The sequence below is a fragment of the Xyrauchen texanus genome, chromosome 33 (genome assembly GCF_025860055.1).
Source record: "Xyrauchen texanus isolate HMW12.3.18 chromosome 33, RBS_HiC_50CHRs, whole genome shotgun sequence".
Lineage (NCBI taxonomy): Eukaryota > Metazoa > Chordata > Actinopteri > Cypriniformes > Catostomidae > Xyrauchen > Xyrauchen texanus.
In genome coordinates this window covers 16,195,801-16,221,451 of record NC_068308.1, presented here as the reverse complement: position 1 = coordinate 16,221,451, position 25,651 = coordinate 16,195,801, and the positions used below count along the sequence as shown (strand labels likewise).

The 25,651-nt window shown below is 41.9% G+C and overlaps 1 protein-coding gene across 1 annotated transcript in view; it reads right to left on the bottom strand.

Annotated features, from left to right (window-relative positions):
• The window catches only part of dnah9 (dynein, axonemal, heavy chain 9), a 241,431-nt gene extending 222,447 nt beyond the window's left edge, over nucleotides 1–18,984 (bottom strand). The window contains exons 1-16 of the mRNA XM_052102818.1: nucleotides 18,634–18,984; nucleotides 7,506–7,702; nucleotides 7,144–7,302; nucleotides 6,918–7,048; nucleotides 6,611–6,822; nucleotides 6,162–6,395; nucleotides 4,686–4,853; nucleotides 4,485–4,601; nucleotides 3,875–4,025; nucleotides 3,624–3,738; nucleotides 3,445–3,513; nucleotides 1,759–1,885; nucleotides 1,407–1,662; nucleotides 950–1,191; nucleotides 724–859; nucleotides 406–602 (exon numbers count right to left, since the gene is read on the bottom strand). Of these exons, the coding sequence (XP_051958778.1) occupies nucleotides 406–602; nucleotides 724–859; nucleotides 950–1,191; nucleotides 1,407–1,662; nucleotides 1,759–1,885; nucleotides 3,445–3,513; nucleotides 3,624–3,738; nucleotides 3,875–4,025; nucleotides 4,485–4,601; nucleotides 4,686–4,853; nucleotides 6,162–6,395; nucleotides 6,611–6,822; nucleotides 6,918–7,048; nucleotides 7,144–7,302; nucleotides 7,506–7,702; nucleotides 18,634–18,984 (2,862 nt within the window). The remainder of the gene's footprint in view (nucleotides 1–405; nucleotides 603–723; nucleotides 860–949; nucleotides 1,192–1,406; nucleotides 1,663–1,758; nucleotides 1,886–3,444; nucleotides 3,514–3,623; nucleotides 3,739–3,874; nucleotides 4,026–4,484; nucleotides 4,602–4,685; nucleotides 4,854–6,161; nucleotides 6,396–6,610; nucleotides 6,823–6,917; nucleotides 7,049–7,143; nucleotides 7,303–7,505; nucleotides 7,703–18,633) is intronic.
• Between the last annotated feature and the right edge of the window lie 6,667 nt (nucleotides 18,985–25,651).

Sequence of the window (25,651 nt, the reverse complement as noted above, 5' to 3'; positions counted from 1 at the left end):
TTCTTGCTGTGAGGCAACAGTGCTAACCACTGAGCTGCCCTCAAAGCAATTATATTATAGAAGTGGGGGCCACAAAGACGAACATGCTAATCCACGTCGACAGATAGCAGTACAGCTTCTAACACCACTGTCATATTAAATTACCCGAAAGACAGCAATGCTAACGCTAGCTAGAGAACTACTTAATGCCCATTCAAACTTCACAGTGGTCAATATTATCTCTAATATTAAGAGTTGTATAAATATTCTTTAAAATTTCTTCTTTTGTGTTTCACAATAACTAACCGCACATATAAAAACAGGTTTGGAACTACCTGATGGTGAATAAATAATTTTTGTTGAATTATCACTTTAATGATGAAAACAGCCACATCTTTACTCATGTGATTATCAGCAAGTCAGTACCTGGTAGTGCGGGAAACCAATGTGCTCAGATAATCGTGGCACAAGAGCAGAGATCCTAAAGACACCATTTATTAGGCTCTCCACCAGATCATAGAAGCCATTGGAAGCACCAAACTCCAAAGATGGATGGAACACAATCTCAGGAACCTGCAAGTCCAGCTGGACCTCAAAAAGAGGGGCTAATCCAGGTCTCTGATCTGCATCAAGGGATCAGTATAATTGTTTTAGTGCAGAATAATCGATCTGCAATGGAAGAAAAGTCTAGGGAAATCCCTATAATTACCTTTAGTTAAGCTAAAAAAGAATAAGAAAGCACACCTGTGTTTTCCAGGAAGAACTTGAGGGAGCTCTCAATACCGTTAAAGTAACCATCGATGACCATTTCATCAATGTAATCTACATAAATTCTCCACAGAGCAGATGAAGAGTCCGATTTGAAAAGTGACATGTTGTCCTAAAAGAAAAAAGCAGATACATTCTTAACATGCGTCATTTGGTTATTTGTTAAAAATAACAAAATGGCTTTTTTCTTTTCTTTGCATACTTTCAGTAACAGATGGATCTTGTCCCCTGAGGCACGGATCTGGCCATAAATTCTCTCCAGACGCTCTGTCTTGTCCTCCAGGTGTAAGAGAGCATCTTTCTTGCCCTCTTTCCTTTCAAAGATAGGTGCAGCCCAGCTCTTCATGATAATCTGTATCTCCTCCACGTTGTCCTTAGTCCGCTGTAGGCACTGCTCCAAGTCATGTATTGCCTCACGTATGTCTTGGATGTATTCCCAAATTCCTAACAGTGAAACCATATTTAATGTTTTTTTAGTATTTTATACAAAGCCTTGGTGGGAGTATATATATTAACAAATTACAAGATTACGAGCATTTGTGACTTGACTACCCTACTGTAAAGAAAGGAACATTGCATGTCATTTTAAATATATATTATATGAGCTATATGATTGTATCTCAATAATGTTAAAGTTTCTAAAGGTTTATCTGATGTACCTTGGCTTGTCCAGCAGAGGTTCCCCTCAGCCTCTTTAAGCTTCGCATCAATATATCTCAGCTGGTTCTGGATCAGTGGGAACTCTACATCTAGCACAGTGCCCATTACTTTGTTATACCAGCTGGCTGTTAGTTCCAGATTAGCCACATATTGCCATAGCAGCTCCCTATTAGAATAAATGTCTGCAGCCACATCTGGTATGACCTCAGCCTGTCTAGCCTCCAGATACTTCACCTCTCGCAGCACTGACACCAGCTACAGGGCAAGACAAGTGTTACATTTGATAACGGGACAGACCCATGATATTAATATATTACACATAAATATTAATGAAGTTCCAGACAGCCTGACCTGTGGGCTGAAGTTGACAGAGATGAGTCTTGTGGTTGTGTCTCGGGATATCAATGGCTTTTGGAGATTAAATTGTGACTTTTCAGCCACAGAGTCTGTCCAGACATCATACAATTTAGAAGAGTATCTGATAATAAAGGCAAAGAGAGAAGTTCTAATATGTTACTTTTTGATTTGATAAACTCCCCCCAAAAGATGCAATTTGTAAGCTCTGGAGGAGCAGAATATTATTATTAACTGCTTATGACTTTTTTTATCCTTTTAGGAGCTTAGCAGTATAAATAAATCAAAATCTACTATTCTTAAATGTGAAAGAGCAGCTCAAACATTCTCCTTAAGATCTCCTTTTGTGTTAATGGGGGGTAAATATATATTGACAAAAGCCAACAGCTCCTTAGATATAATGATCACATTAGCAAGCTACTTTGCCATGGATCTGATCTCAAGTATTCAAAATATTAGACTCCACTGTAAAAAAAAATCTGTTTTAAATAAAGTGCTTAGTAGATAGTAAGATTCCATTTACATGTGTGTAAGAATGTTTTTAACTATTGGCAGTAAGGAAAACCAAACATTAATCAAGGGTGCAGAATAGAATGAACTTCAGGTCCCTATATTGTTAAAGTAATTTCTTTATAGGCTGATTGTGAGAGACTGTATCCTTTGGTCTTTATTGGATTTCTGTGCAATGGGTAAAGGGTTGATTGCCTTATTATAGCTGTAGAGCTGCAGTCCATGAAATCAAATATGTATTTGCTTCCCACAAGTCATATGTCTTGGTGTCAAAAAGTAATGATTAGAGATACCAATAATAGCCCTGGCTAGATTGTGTTCACACAATAACACTGATTACCATCATTGAGGGGGCTTTGACTGGAGTGAATGCAGATTTCTCCTTGGGAAATGCAATTTGGGAAGGAAAACTGCACACAGTTTGTGAATGCAAAACCCACACATGCACACACATTTTTTGGTTACACTTACAAAAGCATGTGTAACACTCTATGGGCAATAAGTTTAATTATTATGTTAGCTATGCCTTCAGAACTATTAGTCATGCTGCACTATGGAAGGATTACACATAACTGGAAAGAATGAGACCCTGAAGTAATAATCTACAGTCACTAGCTTGTTAAATTAGCAAATAAATAATGTTTATTTGTTTATTCCCTGTACAGGGTGATGGTCCCCCAGTCAAAATATTTTTGCTACACCTTGCTTTTCATGCCTGCAGCAGAGAAAATATTGGGCCTACAATAAAGAATAACATTTTTATAAGGTGGGTAATACTGGTCTATACAATATTGAAAAAATTAAATTGTTCAGCTGGGATAAAAGGTATGAAATGGGACATTAAATAAAAAATTGACATGATTAGTAACAGTGAATGTGGTTAAAGATAATACAAATTTATAGTTCCCAACCCCCCAAAAAAATCCATCATCATTTATTGTTTTCAACCTCATGTTGTTCCAAACCCCTTTACATTTCTTTCTTTCATGGAACATGAGGGCAGAATGTTTCCCTCAGTCACCATTCACTTTCATTGTATGGAATAAAAGACACAATGAAAGTTAATGGTATCAGAGGCTAACACTACCTAACATCACCTTTTTGTGTCTCAGGGAACCAAGAAATGCATACGGGTTTGGACATCCAAGATAAAAGACCAATATCTGTACTCACCGTTTGAGTAGCTGCATCATCTCATTGTATTTCTGGATCATTTCCTTTCCATCCACAGACTCCATACATCTATTACAACCCAAAAACATTAAAATTTTATAGATTGAAAAAAAGATTGCAGGGTGCTCTCTGATCAAATACAGTATATATGCAAATACAAAGTCTAATAAGATATTTACGGGTGGTTGATGAATCTGAAGTTATTGTAAGGAGTCTGTATGCGTTCCTGTAATTGCTGGACAAATATCAGACCTCCGGCAACAACAGGCATGTTCTTGGGGACAGGTGTGTAACCTGAGAGATCAATAACCAGCAGACAGAAAGATATAGCTTAAGCATAAATCTACATTAATAACAAACACACACCTACTTTCACTAAAAACAGCAGTGATGTTACTTTTTATAATAAGATATAAGATAAAAAGTTAACCTTGGGTTTCCTCTGTCTGCATGTGTATTTTAAAGAGTGTTTTGCAACTGTCCAGTTCCTTGTCAAACATTTTGATTAGCATTGGATATCTCGCCTGAGCATCTGCAGCTATCAGGGGTCGTTCCAACAGACTGCCAAACATGTCCAAAACCTACCAAGCAGAGACTCCATGAACCTGTGCTGTTCTTACAGTATATTTAAAAAAGTATATCCCACATGAAAAAAACAACAAAAAAACATGTAATGAAATGTTTGGGGTGAAATTTTCTGTTCATTGCTATTTCAAATGACAACAACTCAGAAAAAAAACCCTATGTTTCTTCTACTGTAGGGTTCATACTGAGCTCTGTTAAAGATCTTGTGTCCATGGAGATTTATGTACATTCCGATCTTAAAATTCAGGCTGCACTCCTGATTAGGTCTTGAACTGATAATATGCAGTTACTGAATCTATAACTTATAAAAGACAGAAATATGCACTGAAACTGTCTATGTATAATGTCCAAAGTCCTTGTTATTACTAGGGCCAGTAGCATGAGTAGCTCCACACCAAATAAGGCTTTCTGAATATAATTCTATTTTCACACTTACAGAAACTGCTGCTGCTCACCTTGAATGCATGCTCCAAACCAGCAGCATCATCGAAAGCATGACAAAAGATGGCACCCAAGCGCAGATCAGCATCCTCCACCTTGAGCTGGAACTCAATGAAATCTGCCTCAAACTCCTATAAAGAAGCCCCCTTTGTTATACTGTCAACAACGCTCTGTTTGTTTTTAAGCTGTGTTCTTTGGAGACATTGTAAACTTACCAAATTACTAAGATTAAGGCAGTCATATGGCTTCTCTGAGAATATTTTGTATGTCTCCAAGAACTCATCATGAATCCACTGGACTTGCTGACTGACAGATTTCCCTTGAATACCTCCAAACTCGACCTTCTCCAACTTCATCATATCAACAACAGTCAGCAGTAGGCTCTAATCAATGACATTGGAAAAATATCCTATAACCAAACAACATTGTCTTCATTTGATACAGAATTATTAAATTATGGCTGTAACCACCATTGTCATTGAGGGCGACACGTCCACCCCAACTTTCAGATTAGTGGTGGCTCAATTGGGGGTTACACAATGAAAGAATCCTATCCTCCTGAGAGCCGAGCATGACTGATGTGCGCATTTTCCATTTCCCTTTTTGATTTGCAACTAGTAGCACCTAATATATATATATATATATATATATATATATATATATATATATATATATATATATATAAAATCAAACTGTTTCATATGTTTTCAAGAGTGTTGGTTATTCATTTTTTGAGACTTTACAGACATAACAGCTGATTTTCTGTAAAGCTGCTTTGGAACAATTTGTATTAGGAAAAGCACAAATAAAAACTACACAAATCAAAATTGACTTGATTTGACTTTTATGTTACAATGTTGTTTCCTTATGAAAACATTGTGCTATTGTACACATCATTCTACATTGTGTTTAGCAGCTTGTTGTTTCGCAATAAATCACTCAAATGTCAAAAAAAATTGCATTGCAGATAAAATTAAAGACTCACAGGTTTCAATGTAAAAACTTAATTCGGTTTTTGCCAGATGTAGATTTTTTGGCGTTTCTCCCAAAGACAAACTACGCTGTGATCGGCACCATGATGTTTTGTCACATTACTCGGTACGTCGAAAGTTTAACCCTTTAATGACAGCCCAGAGTGTCCTAAAATGAAAATAGCCAGTTTAAATTAAATTAAATTATGCGTATGGTGTACGCGAATATACGTGTGCACGCAGGGTTACACAAAGGTAAAGCTGATGTGTGTCATTTTTTTAATTGTTAAAATGTTGTCTCTTATCGCAACTAAATGTTAAGAAACAACTACAAGTGTGCCATTCCTATTTGGTTTCCCCAAAAATTGTAAACACTGTGCCTCTGTGGTGCCTTCAAATGGTGTGAATTTGGGGTAGGACAAACTTTTTGAGCAGTGGAAGACAGCGGGTGTATTCGAAAATCTGTTAAAAAACATGTTCATTTTTTACATTATTTTAGGCAATGCTAGTCTCTCAGAAATTACACACTTCAGCTTTAAAGGTAATTTCTGTGCAACTAGCATCACTAAATGGAATTGCATTGCCATGCAAATCTTTTTTTTTTTTATTCCACGCTTGGCCTTTAAACTTTTACATTTGATCCCCCTAATCTTGAATGTTTGATGACATCATTAGATTTTATGAAACTTTTCCTAGATCACAAAATGCCTCCCCACTTACTTCTATTGTTCTTAGTCTCTTCATAAAGTTATCGAGCCCAACAAACACCATCAATGGTGAGAAATCCCAGGGCTTAATGTCCTTCTCATTCTTTTGGTACTGACTCAGGCTGGCCCTTCGGTCCTCGTACGTGCTCTTGAAATGTGTAAGCACGTCTATAGCAAATTGCACTCGTACGAGACTCTCCACCACATCACCTTTTAGGATATCTTCTGGGTTCAGAAAACTCCGTGCCTAGGAAAAATACATTGATATAAGTGAAGCCTTATCTAACTGTGCACAGCTCAACATCAATACCCTGAACACGATTTTCAGGCCTTAAACCAAATGTGGAGAACAACATTTGAATTTATCTGATCAGAATGCAAAACTTATTCCCTTCTTTAGAAAATCGGCAATATATAAATATATGAAAATTGTAAAGATCTACCAGCATTACATTAAAATACCTGCTGGATGAGGAGGTTGCAGATCTCCTGTAAAAGAACTATGATTCTGGGTGGGGTGTTGTAGTATTGGGAGTTCGCCCAAATCAGACACACGGTGTGCATAAGGGGAGCAATCTTCCCCTTTACTTCACTGAAGTCTACATTCTCCAAATCTTCAACAAGTCTCTCTATTGGCTTGAGGAAGGTGTTTATATCCATTGCCTCATTTCGAGCTTAATAAGCACAATAAAAAAAAATATTTTGAACATTCATTGCTTTCACACACACATTTTAAGGTTGAAACTGATGTCTTTGCCCAACACCATACCTTCAACAATATCCTGAAGCATTTTTTCAAAAGCAGGGTAATAACTGCTGTCCACAGCAATCAAAAGCTCAGCCATTGTCACCAGTTTGGGTGACTGAAACTGGCTGTGTATGCCCTCAAGATCAGCATATCTATGACAGTATGTAAAAGAGGAGAAATAAGGCTGAAAGACTTTCCTTTTCTAAGCAGCGTCAAAGTGAATGAATTCCCAGCATCTTACACTAACCTGTTTTTCCAAAAGTTTATCTCCACATGTGGAGTTGGGTTTTTGCCTTCAAGTAGTGGCTCAGAAGAATCCTTCTTCAGGACCTTGTAGATCTGATGACTCCAATCGATTACAACAGTCTCCATAGAATGAATAAGGTTTTTATCCACAAAATCCCCACTGCAACATTCATAACAAAGCATTGCTTTATCGCATGATTAGCTGAACGTTATAAGTTAAATTAATGAATGAAGCAAAAAACATCATAATGGTCCTACATTTTAGCTTAATGTTCTTTATGTAATATATATGTTTATTTATTTTACTTTTTAAAATTCTCATGGGATAAACTCTTCATTTCTGGAATGACACCACTGTCCCACCTCTTTTCTCTTTCATTAGCTGCTTGCTCAAATCTCTCAGATCCAGGAGGTACAGCAAGGAGGGTTTTGCCTTTGATTTGTCCAGCAATCTTCAACGCATTGTTTTTAACAGCATGGACATGTCGCATGAGGTCCTGAGAAACAAACTGAGGCAATTCGTTGTGGTTCCTCTTACTGGACAGCATCGGTACCACACCCTAAATGTCATAAAAAAAAATTTATGGAAAGGTTAAGGTTGGACATATTTAAACCATTCCAAGTTCCATGTCTTAATTTAAGAATTTGCCAATTTTTGCTGATGCTTGTAACCAACTGACTTACAGTTCAGGACAGTTTACCCTGAAACAACCTAGGGGTTAAAGGGCACAATAATAGTTTATAGATTGATGCTTGCAAGGATTTAACCAGTTTCCAACTTAGATCTTCAAACAACTCTGTTCACCGATCTTTAATATGAAGTTTATGGTGCTGCTTACTACATACTGTTAGTTAATATAGAATGAATGAAGCTGTGAAATTAAGGTAACAGATGTTGACTGACTGTCAACACAGAATATTTGTGTAAGTGTTTCAAAGCTTTCTTTGGTCATTCATACTACAGGAAACAGGTTACTAACAACATGTTTTTGGGGGCATGATCCATTTTAAACACAGTACAGATGTGAAATCACATTCATTTTACCAAGTAAAGGAAAAAACAAAATCGAATCAAATCAATGATCTTGGTGTTGCTAGCACCATGCTTTGGAAGTTGAGCTACATTAACACTATTTGTAGTTAAAGAAATGTTTGGATCACTACTGCTACTATCAGCGCCTATCCCAACTCCCGAGCACCCACGGGAATGGCCGAGCACCCACAGAATAGCATGAGATATTCCCCATACATTTTCTCTATAGGCATTTAAAAATATGTATATTTAATAAATATTTCTCAGCCTTGACTCAAACCAGAAAACTCTATTATTAATTATTAATTAATTATTATTAATTGAATCTTCTATTATTAACATTAAAACATTTTAAATAACAACGTTGGAGTTTTTAGCAGATCATTTTCAAAAATCGTTTGGTAATTGAGAACTTCTCTGATTGGTGCATCTCACATAGAGATTGCAGTGCCGGTGGGAGATCTGGAACAAGAGGAATTATTCATTGGATTTTACAAGACACAACTTGACTGAACTCTTGAATAATTACTTCATCAAATGCACTGCCGCTGTAATGAAGCCTCAGGCAAGTTGGGATCCATCTGTGGTGATTTATTATAAACAGAACACAAGTCGTACAGGCAGGGTCAAAGGCAGGCAAACAGAGAATATAGTAGGCAGGCAGAAGAGTAACTAGAACAGGCAGGGGTCTGGGCAGGCAGCAAACAATCGTAGAACAGAACAGGCAAGAGATTAACAAGGCAGGCGGCAAACTAGCAAGGTCTAAACAACAGGCTGGAACGGTACACAGAATAACTAGAATGGTAAACAGAGGGTAACTTGCTTGGTAATGTAGCCGGAGCAAACAAGACTTCGCAATGAATGAATGAACTGAGCGGCTTTAAATAGAGCGTGGGAAACAGGGAACAGCTGTAGAGTAATCAGACCTAGGTATGCGGGTTTATGGGAAATGTAGTTCTAGCGATCAATACTCCAGTGAATCAGATCTCCGATGACTGGAGAGGGAGGCGCTCTCTGTGTTCGTGACAGAGCCCCCCCCCCCTGTGAGCGGCTCCGGACGCGAGGATGCGACCTGCATCGAGGTCTTCCCCGAGGTCGAGGGGCCGGTCTCTCCGGATAGATCTGGTGGAACTCGGTGATGAGGTTGGGGTCCAGGATGTCATTGGCGCTGACCCAGGATCTTTCTTCTGGGCCATACCCCTCCCAATCCACTAGGTATTGGATCTGACCTTGGTGACGCCTGGAGTCGAGCAAGGTGCATACCAGGAAGGCCTCCTCACCGCCCACAACCATGGGGACGGGCCCAGGAGGCGCCCCCTCCTCAGTCCTTGGAGCATCAGCCGGTTTGAGCAGGGAAACATGGAAAGTAGGAGAGATACGGTAATTTGATTTGTCTAAGAATTTTGAAGGGACCCACATACCTAGGACTGAGTTTTTTGCATGGTAGATGCAAACGGATGTCTCGGGTTGAGAGCCAAACCCATTGGCCAGGGATGTAACTGGGACCGAACCGGCGGTGACGGTTGGCTTGCTCTCTGGAGTGATTCAGTGTGGGCCTGGTCCCACACTGCCTCACTGCGCTGCAACCAGTCGTTGACAGCGGGGACTTCGGAGGGTTCGCCGGTCCACGGGAAGAGAGAGGGTTGGTAACCCAGAATACATTGAAATGGTGTGAGGTTGGTCGAGGGTTTGAGGAGGGAGTTCTGGGCATACTCGGCCCATGGAAGGTAGCGACTCCAATCCGCCTGATTGTGATGGCAGTACGTTCTGAGGAATCTTGTGATTTCCTGATTCAGGCATTCCGTCTGACCGTTGGACTGCGGGTGATACCCGGAAGTGAGGCTGATGTTGACGTTCAGGCGGTGGAAGAAAGCTTTCCATACCCGGGACGTGAATTGTGGGCCCCAGTCGGAGACGATGTCCTCCGGAAGTCCGTAGTACCGAAAGACATACTGGAAAAGGTGTTTGGCGGTCTCCAGGGCAGTGGGCAGTTTGGGCAACGGGATAAGACGGCAGGCCTTGGAGAATCGGTCAACAACGGTTAGAATGGTGGTATGGCATTGAGAGTTGGGGAGATCCGTGATAAAGTCCACAGCGATGTGCGACCAGGGACGTCGAGGTATGGGTAGAGGTTGAAGCAGGCCGGCTAGCAGTTGTGGCGACGTTGCAGGCTTGGCATTTGTTAACAAAGTCGGCCGCGTCGTCCGACAGCGTCGGCCACCAGAAGCGGTTCCGCAGCAGGCGGATGGTGGCAGTGATGCCAGGGTGACCGGAGTACGGGGCGTCATTTACCCAGTGCATGGTCCTCTCCCGCAGACTGGGAGGTACAAAGATCCGGTCAGGCGGGCATTCGGGCGGTGGAGGAGCGGAGGCATGGGCCTGAGTGATGTCCGCCATGAGGTCCCACTGGATAGGGGCTAAAACCAACTCGGGAGGAACTATGGGTTCGGCGCTGCAACCTTGAGGTATGGCTTTGTGCTGTTGGGAAAGAGAATCGGTCTTGACATTCTTGGACCCGGGGAGGTAAGAGATAGTGAAATCAAAGCGAGTAAAGAAAAGAGCCCATCTGGCTTGCCTGGGGTTGAGTCTCTTGGCAGAGCGAAGATATTCGAGATTTCGATGGTCTGTGAACACTTGCAATGGATGTCGGGCCCCCTCCAACCAATGTCGCCACTCCTCCAGCGCGGCTTTCATAGCCAGGAGTTCCCGGTTGCCGACGTCATAATTTTGCTCGTCTGAAGAGAGTTTGCGGGAGTAGAAGGCGCAGGGAAACAGCTTAGGAGGGTTACCTTGGCGTTGGGAGAGGATCGCTCCAATGCCCGTGTTCGAGGTGTCCACCTCCACGACGAACGGTATGTCGGGGTCTGGGTGGTATAGAATGGGTGCAGAGGTGAAGCGCTCCTTTAGCTGAGCGAAGGCCCGGAGGGAGTCGGGGGTCCAGTGGAGCTTGTGTTGATTCCCCTTTACCAGGTTGGAGAGAGGTGAGGCAGCTGTGCTGAAGTTTCTGATGAATCTTCGGTAAAAGTTGGAGAATCCCAGAAAGCGTTGGAGTTCTTTCACTGTGGAGGGTTGAGGCCAGTTTAGTACGGCTTGGACCTTATTATCGTCCATGGCCACCCCTTCGGGGCTGATGATGTACCCCAGGAAGGTAACAGACCTCAAGTGGAACTCACATTTCTCGACCTTGGCATACAATTGGTGCTGGATAAGACGCTTCAGGACAGCTCTCACCTGGATGATGTGCTCCTCGAGGGAATCAGAGTAAATTAGGATGTCATCGATGTACACAATAAGGCACCTGTTGAGCATGTCCCTGAATACGTCGTTCACGTAAGATTGGAACACCGAGGGGCTGTTGGACAGGCCGAACGGCATTGACCCAATATTCATAATGGCCGCTGGTGGTGGAGAAGGCGGTCTTCCACTCGTCCCCCTCCCGGATGCGGATCAAATTGTAGGCACTTCGGAGGTCCAGCTTAGTATAGATCTTGGCCGACCTCAGTTGTTCCAGGGCTGAGGGAACCAGGGGCAGTGGGTATCGGAACTTCACTGTGACGTCGTTCAGGCCACGATAGTCGATACAGGGGCGTAACGAGCCGTCTTTCTTGCCCACGAAGAAGAAGCCGGCTGCGGCTGGAGAGGTGGAGTGTCTGATGAACCCCTTGGCCAGTTCCTCCTCTATGTAGGACTTCATGGTGAGGGATTCAGGTTCTGACAGGGGATAGATTCTGCCACGGGGCGGTGTGGCTCCGGGGAGGAGCTCGATGGCGCAGTCGCTGGAAGGATGTGGTGGGAGTTGTGATGCCTTGGCCTTGCTGAAGGCCTCACTGAGGTCGGCGTATGCCGGAGGAATCGCGGGGACAGCGTCGGAGTTCCCTATGACATGGGCAGCCCCCACGGGGGTAGGTCGGCTGGAGTGTAGGCATCTCATAAAACAGGTGGCCCCCCACTGCGTGAGCTGATTATCCCGCCAGGAAATTCGTGGGTTGTGTAGTCGGAGCCAGGGAAAGCCAAGAATCACAGGGTTGCGAGGAGATTGGATGATGTAGAAGCGAATAATTTCAGTATGAAGTGCCCCCACCTGCAGGAGGAGGTCACGGGTGGTGTAGCACACTCTGCCGGATCCCAGGGGACGACCATCTAGCGCCGCCACTGTCAAAGGAGGATTACACGCCATCAGGGGAATTTGATACTGTACACAGAACGACTCATCGATAAAATTCCCAGTTGTCCCCGAGTCAAAGCTTGGGTGTTAGTACTGGTTGACCGGAAGGTTATTTTAATAGGCACCTCGAGACAGGTGCCTGGAAAAGTAGAGGAAACGAGCAGACTCACCCCAGGACGTGAAGCTTGTGAGGGACGCGTCGGGCAGTTGACGCGCTGATGTCCAGCTTGACCGCAATAGAGACAGAGGCGGTTGGCGTAACGGCGTCCCCTTTCCTCGGGAGAGATGTGTGACCGGTCGACCTGCATAGGTTCTGAAGTGTGGGTTGTCTGGGGCACCGGCGAGAGAGGTGTCGTCCACCGGGCTGGGCGTCTGGAACGGATAAGGTTGTCTATGCGGATAGCCAAGGTTATGAACTGCTCAAGAGAGATACCTTCGTCACGCCAAGCCAGCTCGGACTGGAGTTCTGCATCAAGGCCCTGCCGGAAAAGGAGTTTGTGCGTGGATTCGAGCCTTCGAGATTCGAGATTCGAGCTGCGAGGGTTCGAAAGGAGAGTGCGTAGTCCGCAGCTGTCCGCTTGCCTTGGCGGAGAGCCAGAAGTTGCTCGCCAGCATTCTTGCCGCCCTCAGGGTGATCAAAAACATCAATCAGACTTTGTCGGAAGGATTCGAAGGTAAACTGAGCAAATCCGTGGTTGGTCCACAATGTGGTCGCCCAGTCGAGAATTTTGCTTTCGTCAGTGGGGTAAAGTGCCGGTTGCTGAGAGAGGAATAAGGAGCATTGCATGACGAACCCCTTGCATTTCGATGGTGAGCCGTCAAACTTCTCGGGCAGCGCGAGTCGCGGACTCACGGAGGTTACTAAGAGGGGCGTGGCGGTCGTCGCCGAGCTGGCTTGAGTTATAGCGGGTGCCGGTGCGGGTGCCGGCTGATGTAGTACCTGCATGGAGCGCATCATCTCCTCAACAGCTGCCGTAAGCCGAACGAGTTGTTGTTGTTGCGCTGACAGCTGATTAGCTTGGGCTGTGAGTTCCTCCGTCATGCGTGAAATCACCGCTGGATCATGGTGTGGCGAAGTCTTCTGTAATGAAGCCTCAAGCAAGTTGGGATCCATCTGTGGTGATTTATTATAAACAGAACACAAGTCGTACAGGCAGGGTCAAAGGCAGGCAAACAGAGAATATAGTAGGCAGGCAGAAGGGTAACTAGAACAGGCAGGGGTCTGGGCAGGGAGCAAACAATCATAGAACGGAACAGGCAAGAGATTAACAAGGCAGGCGGCAAACTAGCAAGGTCTAAACAACAGGCTGGAACGGTACACAGAATAACTAGAAGGGTAAACAGAGGGTAACTTGCTTGGTAATGTAGCCGGAGCAAACAAGACTTCGCAATGAATGAATGAACTGAGCGGCTTTAAATAGAGCGTGGGAAACAGGGAACAGCTGTAGAGTAATCAGACCTAGGTATGCGGGTTTATGGGAAATGTAGTTCTAGCGATCAATACTCCGATGAATCAGATCTCCGATGACTGGAGAGGGAGGTGCTCTCTGTGTTCGTGACAGCCGCACAGAAAAAAAAAAAAAAAAACGTAATTCAGCAGGCTGAGCATGCACAATCTTATATTCCTTCCTATTATTTAGGATAAAAATAGTTATAGTTAATGGGCATTTGTTGAGTGTGTGAAATTGTTGGTGCATTGACAGTGCTAAACCCAAATTACACTGCTTTGTTCACACTGCAGGATTACTTTGTATTTTTTATTTTTTTCAAATGCAATTCTATTAGACTGACCGTGCAAACTGCAGGTTATATGTGGACAGATTAGATTTATTTATGTGTTTTTTTTTGTTCTGACTGAAGTAGCTTTTGCTAACATGTCCACATTAGTTGTTTTAGTAAGGATGCAAACTTGCATAGGTTTACCATGTGATTAAGGATGTTTTTCAGGAGGGCATCCAAATATTAACACATTCTTCACAGAAAATTGCTTAAAAAACAGGAGAGGTGACATATGCAATATTTATTGCTGCTATGGTTTACAACTGTCCAATTTTTGCTAGACGCCCCGTATTTTATCCCATACAGGATGCCTCCCGTATTGAAGGCTTTGTGTGATGTATTGAAGAAAAAAAGGGTCTGACAGCGAGACTCTTGAAGAGGACTCCCATCCTGTTTTGAAGTGCTCAAAATGTTCAAGTGTCCTGTACTGCGTGAAACTGTCAACCTTATCACATTGTGATGGCTCGCAGCCGGTGTGTGTTACTGCACATTAGAGCATCTCTTTGGGTGAGTAAAGCCAATGTCTGAATTGTTTTAAAAGATGTTTTCACCAGGGACCTAATACTTAATGTTCTTTTTAAAATGGCAATACTCTGCACTAAGCAGAGGGTGAAATACCAACTCCAGCGTTGCCAGATCAGAAGAGATACAAGCAATCTGGTCTGGAAAAACGACCTCAAAATAATCCACTTGCCTTACCAAAATAAACAAAACATTTTGTGATATATCAGAATAGAAATTGTAATAAGCATACAGTTAATTAACAGTTAAGTCCAATTTTAATTAAAGATCTGCTTCTGAGTCAAAACCTGGCAGCATCAAATATGTATTAATGCATCATATCTAACAATAATTAAGTGAAGACTTGGAAACAACTGAGAAATGTACATAATACCTCTTTTTCCTTGTATTTGGATTAGCCATGCATGTACAGTATATGTGGTACTTTAGATGTTAAAAAGGTCTTCATTCAAAGAATGCAACAATCACAATGGGCGATAAGGCAAAGAAATGATTGATCCTTCAGGATCAAAGTACAAGTTTCATTTTTGGGGGGCAACATGAAGTTACTGTAATATCACAGTAATATCACAGTATACAAAAATATACTGTGATAAACACATTGGCCTTTAGTAAAAATATCGTAACATAATTAACCAGTTATAACCGGTTACCAGCTTTTAAAAATAATGTTTTCACTTGAAAATCATTTTGTTGCAGTTTTCAGTTACATTCTGCTAACAATTTAATTCGTTTTTGGTTTTCATTCCTTAAACAGTTTTTAGTCTCTGGTTTTCACAGCTTTGTCTGTCCTTTAACATACTTGACATAATGGGTGTGTTCCATTTGTAAGTGATAATCCCTATGCCCCTCATAGACTTTACCTTCCATCGAAGGGCTGAAAGATGTAATAAAATGGTACCGGTAATTCTAAGCTAAGTAATTTGTTATTGAAACTTCCCTTGTAACAATCCTACTGTGTTGCCATCATTATAGTGTTCCCTTCAAAGTGCACTGTGAAGGCATCATTTATGCCATTTGTAAAGCAGTATATGTGTTCCGTCGCAACACCTGGAGAAACAACTCATCACGCACAACAAATTATGAAAAAACACATAAAAATCCGATCTGACTCTTCTTCTTTCCCTTTAAATTTGAAAGCAGACCAACTGTCTGGAGGAATTTAAGAACACAAGAATATTTATGTGGTAGTACTTAAACAAAAACCTCTTGAATGACTTGTCTTTGCTGCTCTATGGCAAGACATTTTTGTCAACAGTCAGATTTCACTTTAAAACATCTGAATACGGAGTTCTCTAAGAATGCAAATATTTTATAAACTTTTGGCAACTCTTCCTCTTCCATTTTGGCATTGGGTTGATGACTGAATAGACTGACTGGGGTTTCTGTTAACCCATTGTCTCAAAAATGACCAAACGTGTGTATGAACCTGTTGTTGCTGTGGTGACAGAGAAACACCATTAAAGCTGAATGTCTTCTCACAGGTGGATGGGAATTGGCCATTGCTTGGAAACGGCTTTGACTTTTTGTTTACCTCAACTTGTCTCTCACATTTCAATATAGGCCTCTTTGTGTAATCCATGAACAATGGGGAACAATGGCAAATTTGAATGTGATGCAAATAAAACTAAAATGGTGTAGATTAAATGTCTCTTGGTCTTAATTATCATCATGGGACAATTCACTCTATTGTAGTGTAGTTAGTAAAAATTTGGACAAGGCCTACAATGTATGTAAGATTTTAGGCCATAAAAGCCATACTATTTTCTGTCATCTACTGACTCTCATGACATTTAAAACCTGTATGACTGTATGATATTGTACAGAATGTCCAAGATGTCCTTTCCATAAAACAAAAGTTAACAGTGATCACTGACCAGAGGCTGTCCAGCTCCAAAATGTACAAAAAAGAACATAAAGCACCATAAAGGTATCAAAAATGTAGTTCATGCAACTTAATGCAAGAACTACACTCACTGAGAACTTTATTAGGAACACCTGTACACCTACATATTCATGTGATCATCTAATCAGCCAATCCTGTGGCAGCAGTGCAATGCACAAAATTATGCAGATACAGTCAGGAACTTCAGTTAATATTCACATCAACCATCAGAATTGGGAAAAAATGTGATCTCAGTGATTTCAACCATGGCATGATTGTTGTTGTCAGATGGGCTGGTTTGAGTATTTTGTAACTGCTGCTCTCCTGGGATTTTCACATACAACAGTCTCTAGTCTAGAGTTTACTTAGAAAGGTGCCAAAAATTTTTTACATCCAGTGAGAGGCAGTTCTGCTAACAGAAATGCCTTGTTGATGAGAGAGGTCAACAGAGATTGACCAGACTGGTTCGAGCTGACAGAAAGACTACAGTATCTCTTTACAATTGTAGTGAGCAGAATAGCATTTTAGAATGCACAATACTTCGAACCTTCAGGCGGACAGGCTACAAGAACTCGTCAGGACCATAGTGTTCATAATAAAGTGCTCTGAGTGTATATTTCAAGTCTTCTAAAGCCAAACAATTGCCTTATGAACAGACCAAAATTCAAGTTAGCTTACTATTAGCTGAATTTTAAATTGTTTGTGTTAGGCTATTATTATATAAACAGTGAAATGCACCATTGTGGGAGCTTGCAGACATTTCACGTCATCTGTAAAGATGTGTATGTGACACATAAACTTGAAAATCTGCATTTGTTAGTGTTAGTGAGTAAGTGAACACTTATAAGAGTTGTTTTAATCAGCAAAGTTACTGTGTGACATTATTCACAACAAAACACCACTTCCCTCTTTTAAGGTATAGACTTTTATATCACATTATCAGTGTCTTTATATGAAACCAGACATCTTTTCTGTCAACATCCAAACAAATGGAGAATGCAGAGTATACATATACTGCAGTGGACTTTCTTCTCTTACTGTGCCCTGTTCCTGCTGGCTTATTACATAACAGCGTTAACTGTCATTAAATGATTCTGAACTACTGGCAAGAATTTAGAAAGGCTGCATTACCTAAAGCAGCAGCAAAAACAAAGCCTGAAAAGTGAATTGGCTTTTAGTTACTCTGGCCTAGATGATGTAAGCTGAAAAGGAAAGTCGTTTAAGAGGTGAAGCAAGTTATGCTGATAAAAGGTTTCAACACGAACATTTATTTTATTTTATGTTTAAATAACGTAGCCTACACTGTTGAATCACAAGCAATAAGGATCACGAATGTTTCTTAAGAAATTACATAGGATCAAGTGTGTAGGCTTACTGCCATAATGTGCATTTAAATAAAAATATATATATATTTGTTTGCACTCTGTTAATTTTATGTGATTTACCTATGTTAATGTGACCTCAGAAACCTCTTTATTACATTAACGAGAAGGGCTGGACTGGGAAGAGAAATCGGCCAGGGAAATGCCCGGTATGCCAGATTACCTGTTCGACTGATTCAGACTAATTCGCGAACCGAATGTTTTTGCTTGCCGGTTTGACCGGATACATTGAAAATAACCGATTCATCAGAGATTCGTTCACGAATCGGACAAAGCGAATCCAAGCATGATATAACTGCAAAAATTGACAAACGACTTAAAACAGCATACCTACTGAAAGGCTACATTATTTCAAAAATATTGCGATGAAACCTCCTCGCTACTGAGACATGTAGATTAATTAATAACTTTGCTATTTGTAGGGGGTATCGACTGGTGTGTGTTCCAGTTTAATGTTGGAACTATGTGCTATATTTGGTCTGATAAAGTTTCCTACCTGCTCGGAAAAAAAGATTTGGTCAAATATTGAATTGTATTTATTTTTTTGTTTGTTCCAACACGTCACTCATCTCAAATCAATCCAAAACAAAGTTCCCCCAGCAGCTTTACAAACGCTTTGTGAATCTGTTCAACTGAGTCATTAAAAAGGACCGACTCAAAATAATGATTCGTTCAAGAATCGGACATCTCTAGTACATGGCAGTAAAGAGCTAAACTCAACTCACCTCTTCCACGAGCTTTGAAAACTGATCCAAAGAGGATACTTCTCCGAAAATGATTTGTGTTGCCAATGTATTTAATGACAGGGGCTTTTTGCTTTGCTTCTTAAAATACAGCGATTTGTTTTTCCCAGTTTCTACAAATCCGAAAGCAGGAATCAGCTGTCCGGAGGAATTTAAAGACAAAAAAAGAGTCGTGTGTTCAGATTTATCCATAAAGTCTTGAATGACTTGTCTTTGCTCTTCTATGACAAGACATCGTTGCCAGCAGTCAGATTTCACTTGAAAACACCTCAAAACGAAGTTCTCAAAGAATTTAAATCTTTTATCAACTTTTGACGAATCTTCCTTTTCCATTTTGGCGATGTGTTGATAACTGACCGGACTGACTAGGATTTCAGTTAAACCATTGTCTCCATAGTAACCCAGTGTTTGCGTTAATCAACCTGCTGTTGCTATGGGGACAGAGACAAAGCCTCGAGCTATCAACGAAATAATCAATTATCTGTTTATAAATCAGAAAATTTATTTTTGCAATATAAGTATACACCAATCACTCCACAAATAAATAGGCATATTATTTAATATTGTTTTTATTAATGTGTCTATTGTAATTGTGTTTGTATTCATGTTTAAAATACTTAAATGTTACAATACATTGGTAATTAATACAGTTATAATTAATTTTTTTTTCATTAATAAATGTACATTAAATTACATTAAAATATATATTTTTGGTTTTCTTAATCTGTTTTCCGATTGTCATTTGACAGACTAATATCCACACCCCATTTAGACTCAAAGCTAAAGCAATAATGTTATTAGAGATAGATTTTAAGTTTAAGACACACTTGGTCAACATTACCATTAAATATAATATTTACAGTAACAGAGGGGTGGTTAGTAATTACTATTCATACACATTGGTTCAAATGTACCCAAGGAAATAATATCTTCAGTTATCCTAGTCATTTTAGGTAGATTTACTTAATAATTAATAGTTAAATATTTAGTTAATTAGAAGCAGTATATTTCCTTTGATATTCACGGTATGCCTGAGTCAAGTCAAGTAAATTTTATTTGTACACACATAATTTGAAAGCAGCTTTACAGAAGATCAGGCATTAACAGACGATAAAACTAATGTCTATAATGTCGATGAATCATCATTGTGTAATTAGATAAAATACGATTGTTTATCGTGTTTAAAAATAAGTAATTAAATAATAATTGTATTACTAATCCCAGTGAGCAAGCTGAAAGCGACTGTGGCAAGGAACACAAAACTCCATAAGATTTTGATTAATGGAGAAAAATAACCTTGGGAGAAACCAGACTCACTGTGGGGGCCAGTTCTCCTCTGGCTAACATTATGAATGTAATGTAAATATTAATTATGTATATGTAAAATCATGGTTTAAAATTATTAAACTAAGTAAGGGTTAAGGGTCAGTGTTTAAACATCGATTGTGTTTGAACTGTTAGATTAATGACCACAGTCTTTGAAGTCCATCCTGGATTAACTGCAGAAGTTCACATAGATGATTGTCCTTGTTCCCATATGGAAAAGATCTAGATAAATTTTACTAAATGTTTATATCTTTTATCTGAAACTTGTAAGTAATATATATAACAGTCAAACAAGACACAAAATCCTTAGTAAAATTGTGTAATATGAGATTTAAGATAATTTGGGAACTTATAATTACTATATATATGACAGTAAATCCACATACAATATTCTTAGTAGATACACGTTCATCAAAGTTATATGAGTTGGGCAATCATTAGTGAAACCAAAATCTTGGTATATTGTATAAAAACCTTACAAGACAATAGACATATGTAAGATGTCACATATGAGACATTAAAGTACATGGAAAAGCACATGATGAGATTACCAAAAATAATTTATGGCATTTCTAAGATTTTATGACACTAGCATTGTCTCAGGTTTTTAGATCACACTTTCTTCTATCTCAATTAGTGAATTTTTCCAAAAATGATTACATGGGTTATATTTGTTGTTATTTAAGATTTTATGAGTAATTCTATCCAATAAAATAGTCAAAAATTAATTTATATGTACAGTTAGATTTTCAAGTTCCCTCTCGAGAGGTCTCTCCTATTGCGTAAGTAGCTTACGCTATGGGAAAACTCAGTTTCTCGAGAAATATTGAAGTCTTTATGTAAAACGCATTGCAGCTGCACAGCAGACAGCAATGAGCGAGGCAGCTCGGTCATTGGCTGTGCTGCGGCAACTTGCTCGAACCAATGACGGGGCGACTCTGAACGCGCGACCAATGAGCACGCTTCACGCCCGCACGCTCAGAGCCTGCCAAGATTGGCGTGGCTAAGGCTATATATTAGGCGCCCCGTCATGAGAGTTCTTTAGATTTAATCTCCTTCAGCGAAGACCTTCTCTTCGCTGGATCCTCCGGATTATTGGAATCTTTTCGCCCGCCGTCGACAAGCCTACAGCAGGACTGCTAAGAGGACGCCGGCGCCTTCAGCCGCCTTCAAAGCCTTCTGCTACGCCATCCGGCGCGCATCACCCTGATATCCTTTGCTAAGCTACTTTGCAAGTGTTCGCCTCTGCGACGCTTTTGTATTTTAGTAAAAGAGCAATTTCGAGGCGTTGTTCCAAATGCCTTCCACCTGCGCCTCGTGCAGAGGCCTTCTTCCTGACGGGGACCGTCACATTATCTGCACTCGCTGCCTGGGACCCGACCACGCAGAAGCTGCTCTCACTCGAGCAGATGCCCCGAATGTGACTCCCTGGGCCTCACCGAGCTGCGCGCTCGCTTTGCCGCCTTCGCCGCGAACGAGCCTGCTACCACCGTGCTGCCGTCCCCTCTGTTCGAGCCGTGCAAGAAAAAGCGCCGCTCACAGAGGCCACCAGAGCACGCGGAATTCAGTGACGTCACGCCGGGCCAGTCCCCGCGTGCTTCACCACTACCCGAGAACTCCCCGCCGCCAGTCCATTTCACGCAGGCGGACCAGCACCCCTCCAACAGAGCGGTGGGTCTCGTCTCGTTCGGCGCGTCAGGGGACGACGGTGAAAAGGATGACAGCCTTTCCATTGACGCTGCATCCGACGACTGGCCGGGCTCGGCCTTCGACCCCGCGCCGTCGACATTAGCGGACGCGAGCACGGGCACCAGCATGGACTCGGAGATCGTCCGCATCCTATCTAAAGCCGTGGAAGACCTCGGGCTCGACTGGTCTTCTCCGGAAGAACCCGCCCGCAGCCGGCTGGACGAGTGGTTCCTGCAAGGCATTACCCAGTCCCCTTACAGGCGGCTGGAAATGTCTGTACAGCAGTCAATGGGCCAGTCACAGAACTCGCTCACCTGCAATCAAACGCCGTTTTAACGGCGACACACAAAAAACACAAAAAGATTAATTTTCTGCTTGTGTCACTAAGGGGTCATGTGTACACACTAAAGTGCGCATTCCCACATATCAACACTGTCCAAACAGTGCCGAATACTTCCCCAGCTCCAGCTGGACGCCCCATAAATGTAGCGCGCGTGCCTGCTGTCATGCATGCACCCCTACACATAAACACTGTATGCATGGCCAGAAACACCCCGCCACGAGCGGGAGACTTTATGAAAGTGGCGCGCAAGCCTACTACAGTATATGCACCCCCACCCATAAGCGCTGCCCATACAGTTTCAAACAGTTCTCTGGCTCATGCCGCGAGCATCACAGATGCGACGCGCGAGCCAAGAAACTCCTCACTGAGAGCGGGAAGCTTTATGAAAGTGGCGCGCGTGCCTATTACAATGTATGCACCCCCACCCGTAAACACTGTCGATACAGTTTCAAACATTTCTCCAGCTCATGCTGCGAGCATTATGGAGATAGCACGCGTGCCTGTAATCTCACACGCACCCCTGCACTCGGCACAAAACAAAGCTACTCAGCACACGCCCTAGCTTCTGAGAGCTGTAAGCTCAGTGTTAGCACAAGGCGATTCGCCGGTGGGGCCCATACGTCACTGCGACACGCCCCCAGCCAGCATTCAGCCCATATCTGTGCGAGCAAAAGCCTGGGAAAAAATCCCCGACATACCGAAATGATTTGTGAACATAATAAAACACGGTTACTCGCTTCAATTCGCTCGCAGACCACCCCGCTTTTCACCCCGGTGGTCGAGATGAAAGTGAGGAAAGATGTTTCACATGTTCTACGCACCGAGGTGCTCAAACTGATAGAGAAGGGCGCTATAGAAACTGTCTCTCCCTCTATGAGCGAGGCGGGTTTTTACAGCCGCTATTTTCTCGTCCCGAAAAAGGACGGTGGCCTCCGCCCCATCCTAGATCTCAGACATCTGAACAAAGCTTTAATGATTCGCTCGTTCAGAATGTTAACGACCAAACATATCCTCGCGCAAGTTCGCCCCGGGGATTGGTTCCTATCAGTGGATTTGAAAGACGCTTACTTTCACATCCCGATAGCGCCTCATCACAGGCCTTTTCTGAGATTCGCTTTGAGGGACAGTCATACCAGTACACAGTACTACCATTCGGCCTATCATTGGCCCCCGTACATTCACGAAATGTATGGACGCAGCACTTTCCCCTGAGACAGCGGGAGTGCGAATACTGAATTACCTCGACGATTGGCTAATCATAGCACAATCAGAGAGTCAGTTAACAATGCACAGATCTTGGATTATCAGCCATCTAGAATGCCTGGGTCTGAGAATCAATTTTGCAAAGAGCGTGCTATCCCCAGCCAAAATATCTCTTTTCTGGGAATAGTGCTAGACTCAGTGCAGATGACGGCGCGCCTCTCATCAGAGCGCTGCGCTTATTCGGCGCCTTGCAACATCATTCAGAGCGGGCGCGCACGCCCCCGTCAAACGATTCCAAAGGATGCTCGGTCTCATGGCCTCGGCATCAGCTGTACTCCAGCTAGGATTGTTGCACATGCGTCCTCTCCAACGCTGGCTCAAGAGCCGTGTCCCCACTCACGCATGGCGCTCGGGCCACTTTTTAATCAGAGCGAATCACGGCTGTATAAAAGCCCTGACGCCCTGGAAAGCCGTCGACTGGTACCAAACCGGCGTGAGTCTGGTCGTGAACACACGGAGAAAAATTATCACAACAGATGCCTCCAAAATAGGATGGGGGGCCTTTTAGGCCTTCAAAATAGGATGGGGGGACGCGAGACCGAGTCAGAGTCCGCCCGGCCTGAGGCAGGCAAGCAGAGAGCGCGGAGGTTAGAGCGCCCCTGGTCCACCAGGGAAAAGACTTAGTCTCAGGAGAGGCCTGCGGCGAGGCCACTGGTCCACCAGCCCAGCTTTGGGAGGGTGTACCAACGGTCGAAGCCGCCAGTCGCTCCTGAGTCTAAGTAATTTGTTTTCTGGTGGACCAGGGGTTGCTGTTTAGTTTTGGTGGACCAAGGGTTGCTGTTTAGTTTTGGTGGACCAGGGCTTGCTGTTTAGTTTTGGTGGACCAGACGACATAGTTTGGTGAATCTGGAGTTAACATTACAATTTAAGCTTCAATGTTTGAGCTTAAATTTGAAATACATTTATTTAAGTAACAACTGATTTTTATAATGGCGAACGTTAACTGGTTTAACATTACATGTTACTGTTGTAGCTAAGGTTAGCTAAATTAAGTTAGCTCACAGTCACTTTCAGCTTATATTACCCAAAGTGTAACGTTGGATGAGTGTACAGGACAGGCCTTGTCTTAGATTATAACATATCCAGTAACGTTAGCATTGGCAGAAGGCAAAGATAACATGGCAAAGTTAACATTTTTTCAATATCTGCATAAATATTTGGTCTCCATTTTATTTCCATGTCAATATTACAGAACCTTTGTTTTTGATTCTAAGGTTTTTAAACCAGTAAATAGAATGATTATTTATATGTTTACTACATTTGGTTGCACAGCCTTTGGCCAAAATATTCATGTTCAAGAACATCTTGTAGTCAGTAAGTTAACGTTAACGTGCTTTCTGTATTTCTCTAACGTTACTGTCTGTTAATAAGAAACACCGGACCCACCGGACCCTTTCTGGTTGGTTGTAGGCTATAGAGGCACCTGTCAGGTAGGATAGGCTAACGTTATATGAAAGAAATTAATATCACAATAATCATAAAGACATATCACATTATCTGCTCACCTCTGTTAAATCACTTAACCTATCAATACCCTAATCTGCAATTTTCAGATTATATTCCTTTGGATATTTCAGATCAAATTTAGAAAGAAATGTGTTTAATATGTGCTTGATATTATCAAATTAGACAACAGAATTGTGTATCACAATATATTCAAAATGGGTCTTAAATGTCATTTTGAGTGGCAATAAAGTCTTAAATATAACTTGCCTAACCCTGCAGATACCTAATAGTAGAAGTGTTTTTGTCAGAATACTGATGTTAAATGTTAGCTTAATAACAGTTTCTGTCTGCCAGTCATTTATTGATTGCTAAGCCAAACAATGATTTTTATTTATTTGATAATTTTAGAACACATGGAGAGGAAGTTTGCAGTGGTGCGGTGGAGTGAAGGGGAGGATTTTGGGAAGCTCAGTGACATAAAAACTGATGCCATAAGGGGGTATGATGATTCCAAGATGGACCAGTATGGGAGTCCCTTTGCCACCTACTCAGCCGTAATTGAATGGCGCCATGGGAATGAACAACGAGGAGGCTGGCCTCACTACAGAGGCACTGTCATTTTTGTTAGTGGTAAGTTAAGAGTTACTAGGCAGTATTAGCATTATGCTCAGAGCGATTGATTGCACTTAAGCCCCATGCCTCATTCCTTGGATGTGAATACACCTGTTTGTATTGACAATGTTTAGTTGTTGGTGACACTGTTCCCATGTTAGAATAGGAATAGGATAAGCATGTGCTCCTCAGGTTTGTATGCAGGCTTGTAGTGTCTGAAAATATCAAATTGTGAAAGATATTCCTATGTAGTCACAAGTTCATTTAAATGTAATATTTGAAAACATTGTTAGGATTAGGGTTTACTGCTGTCAGCACTGT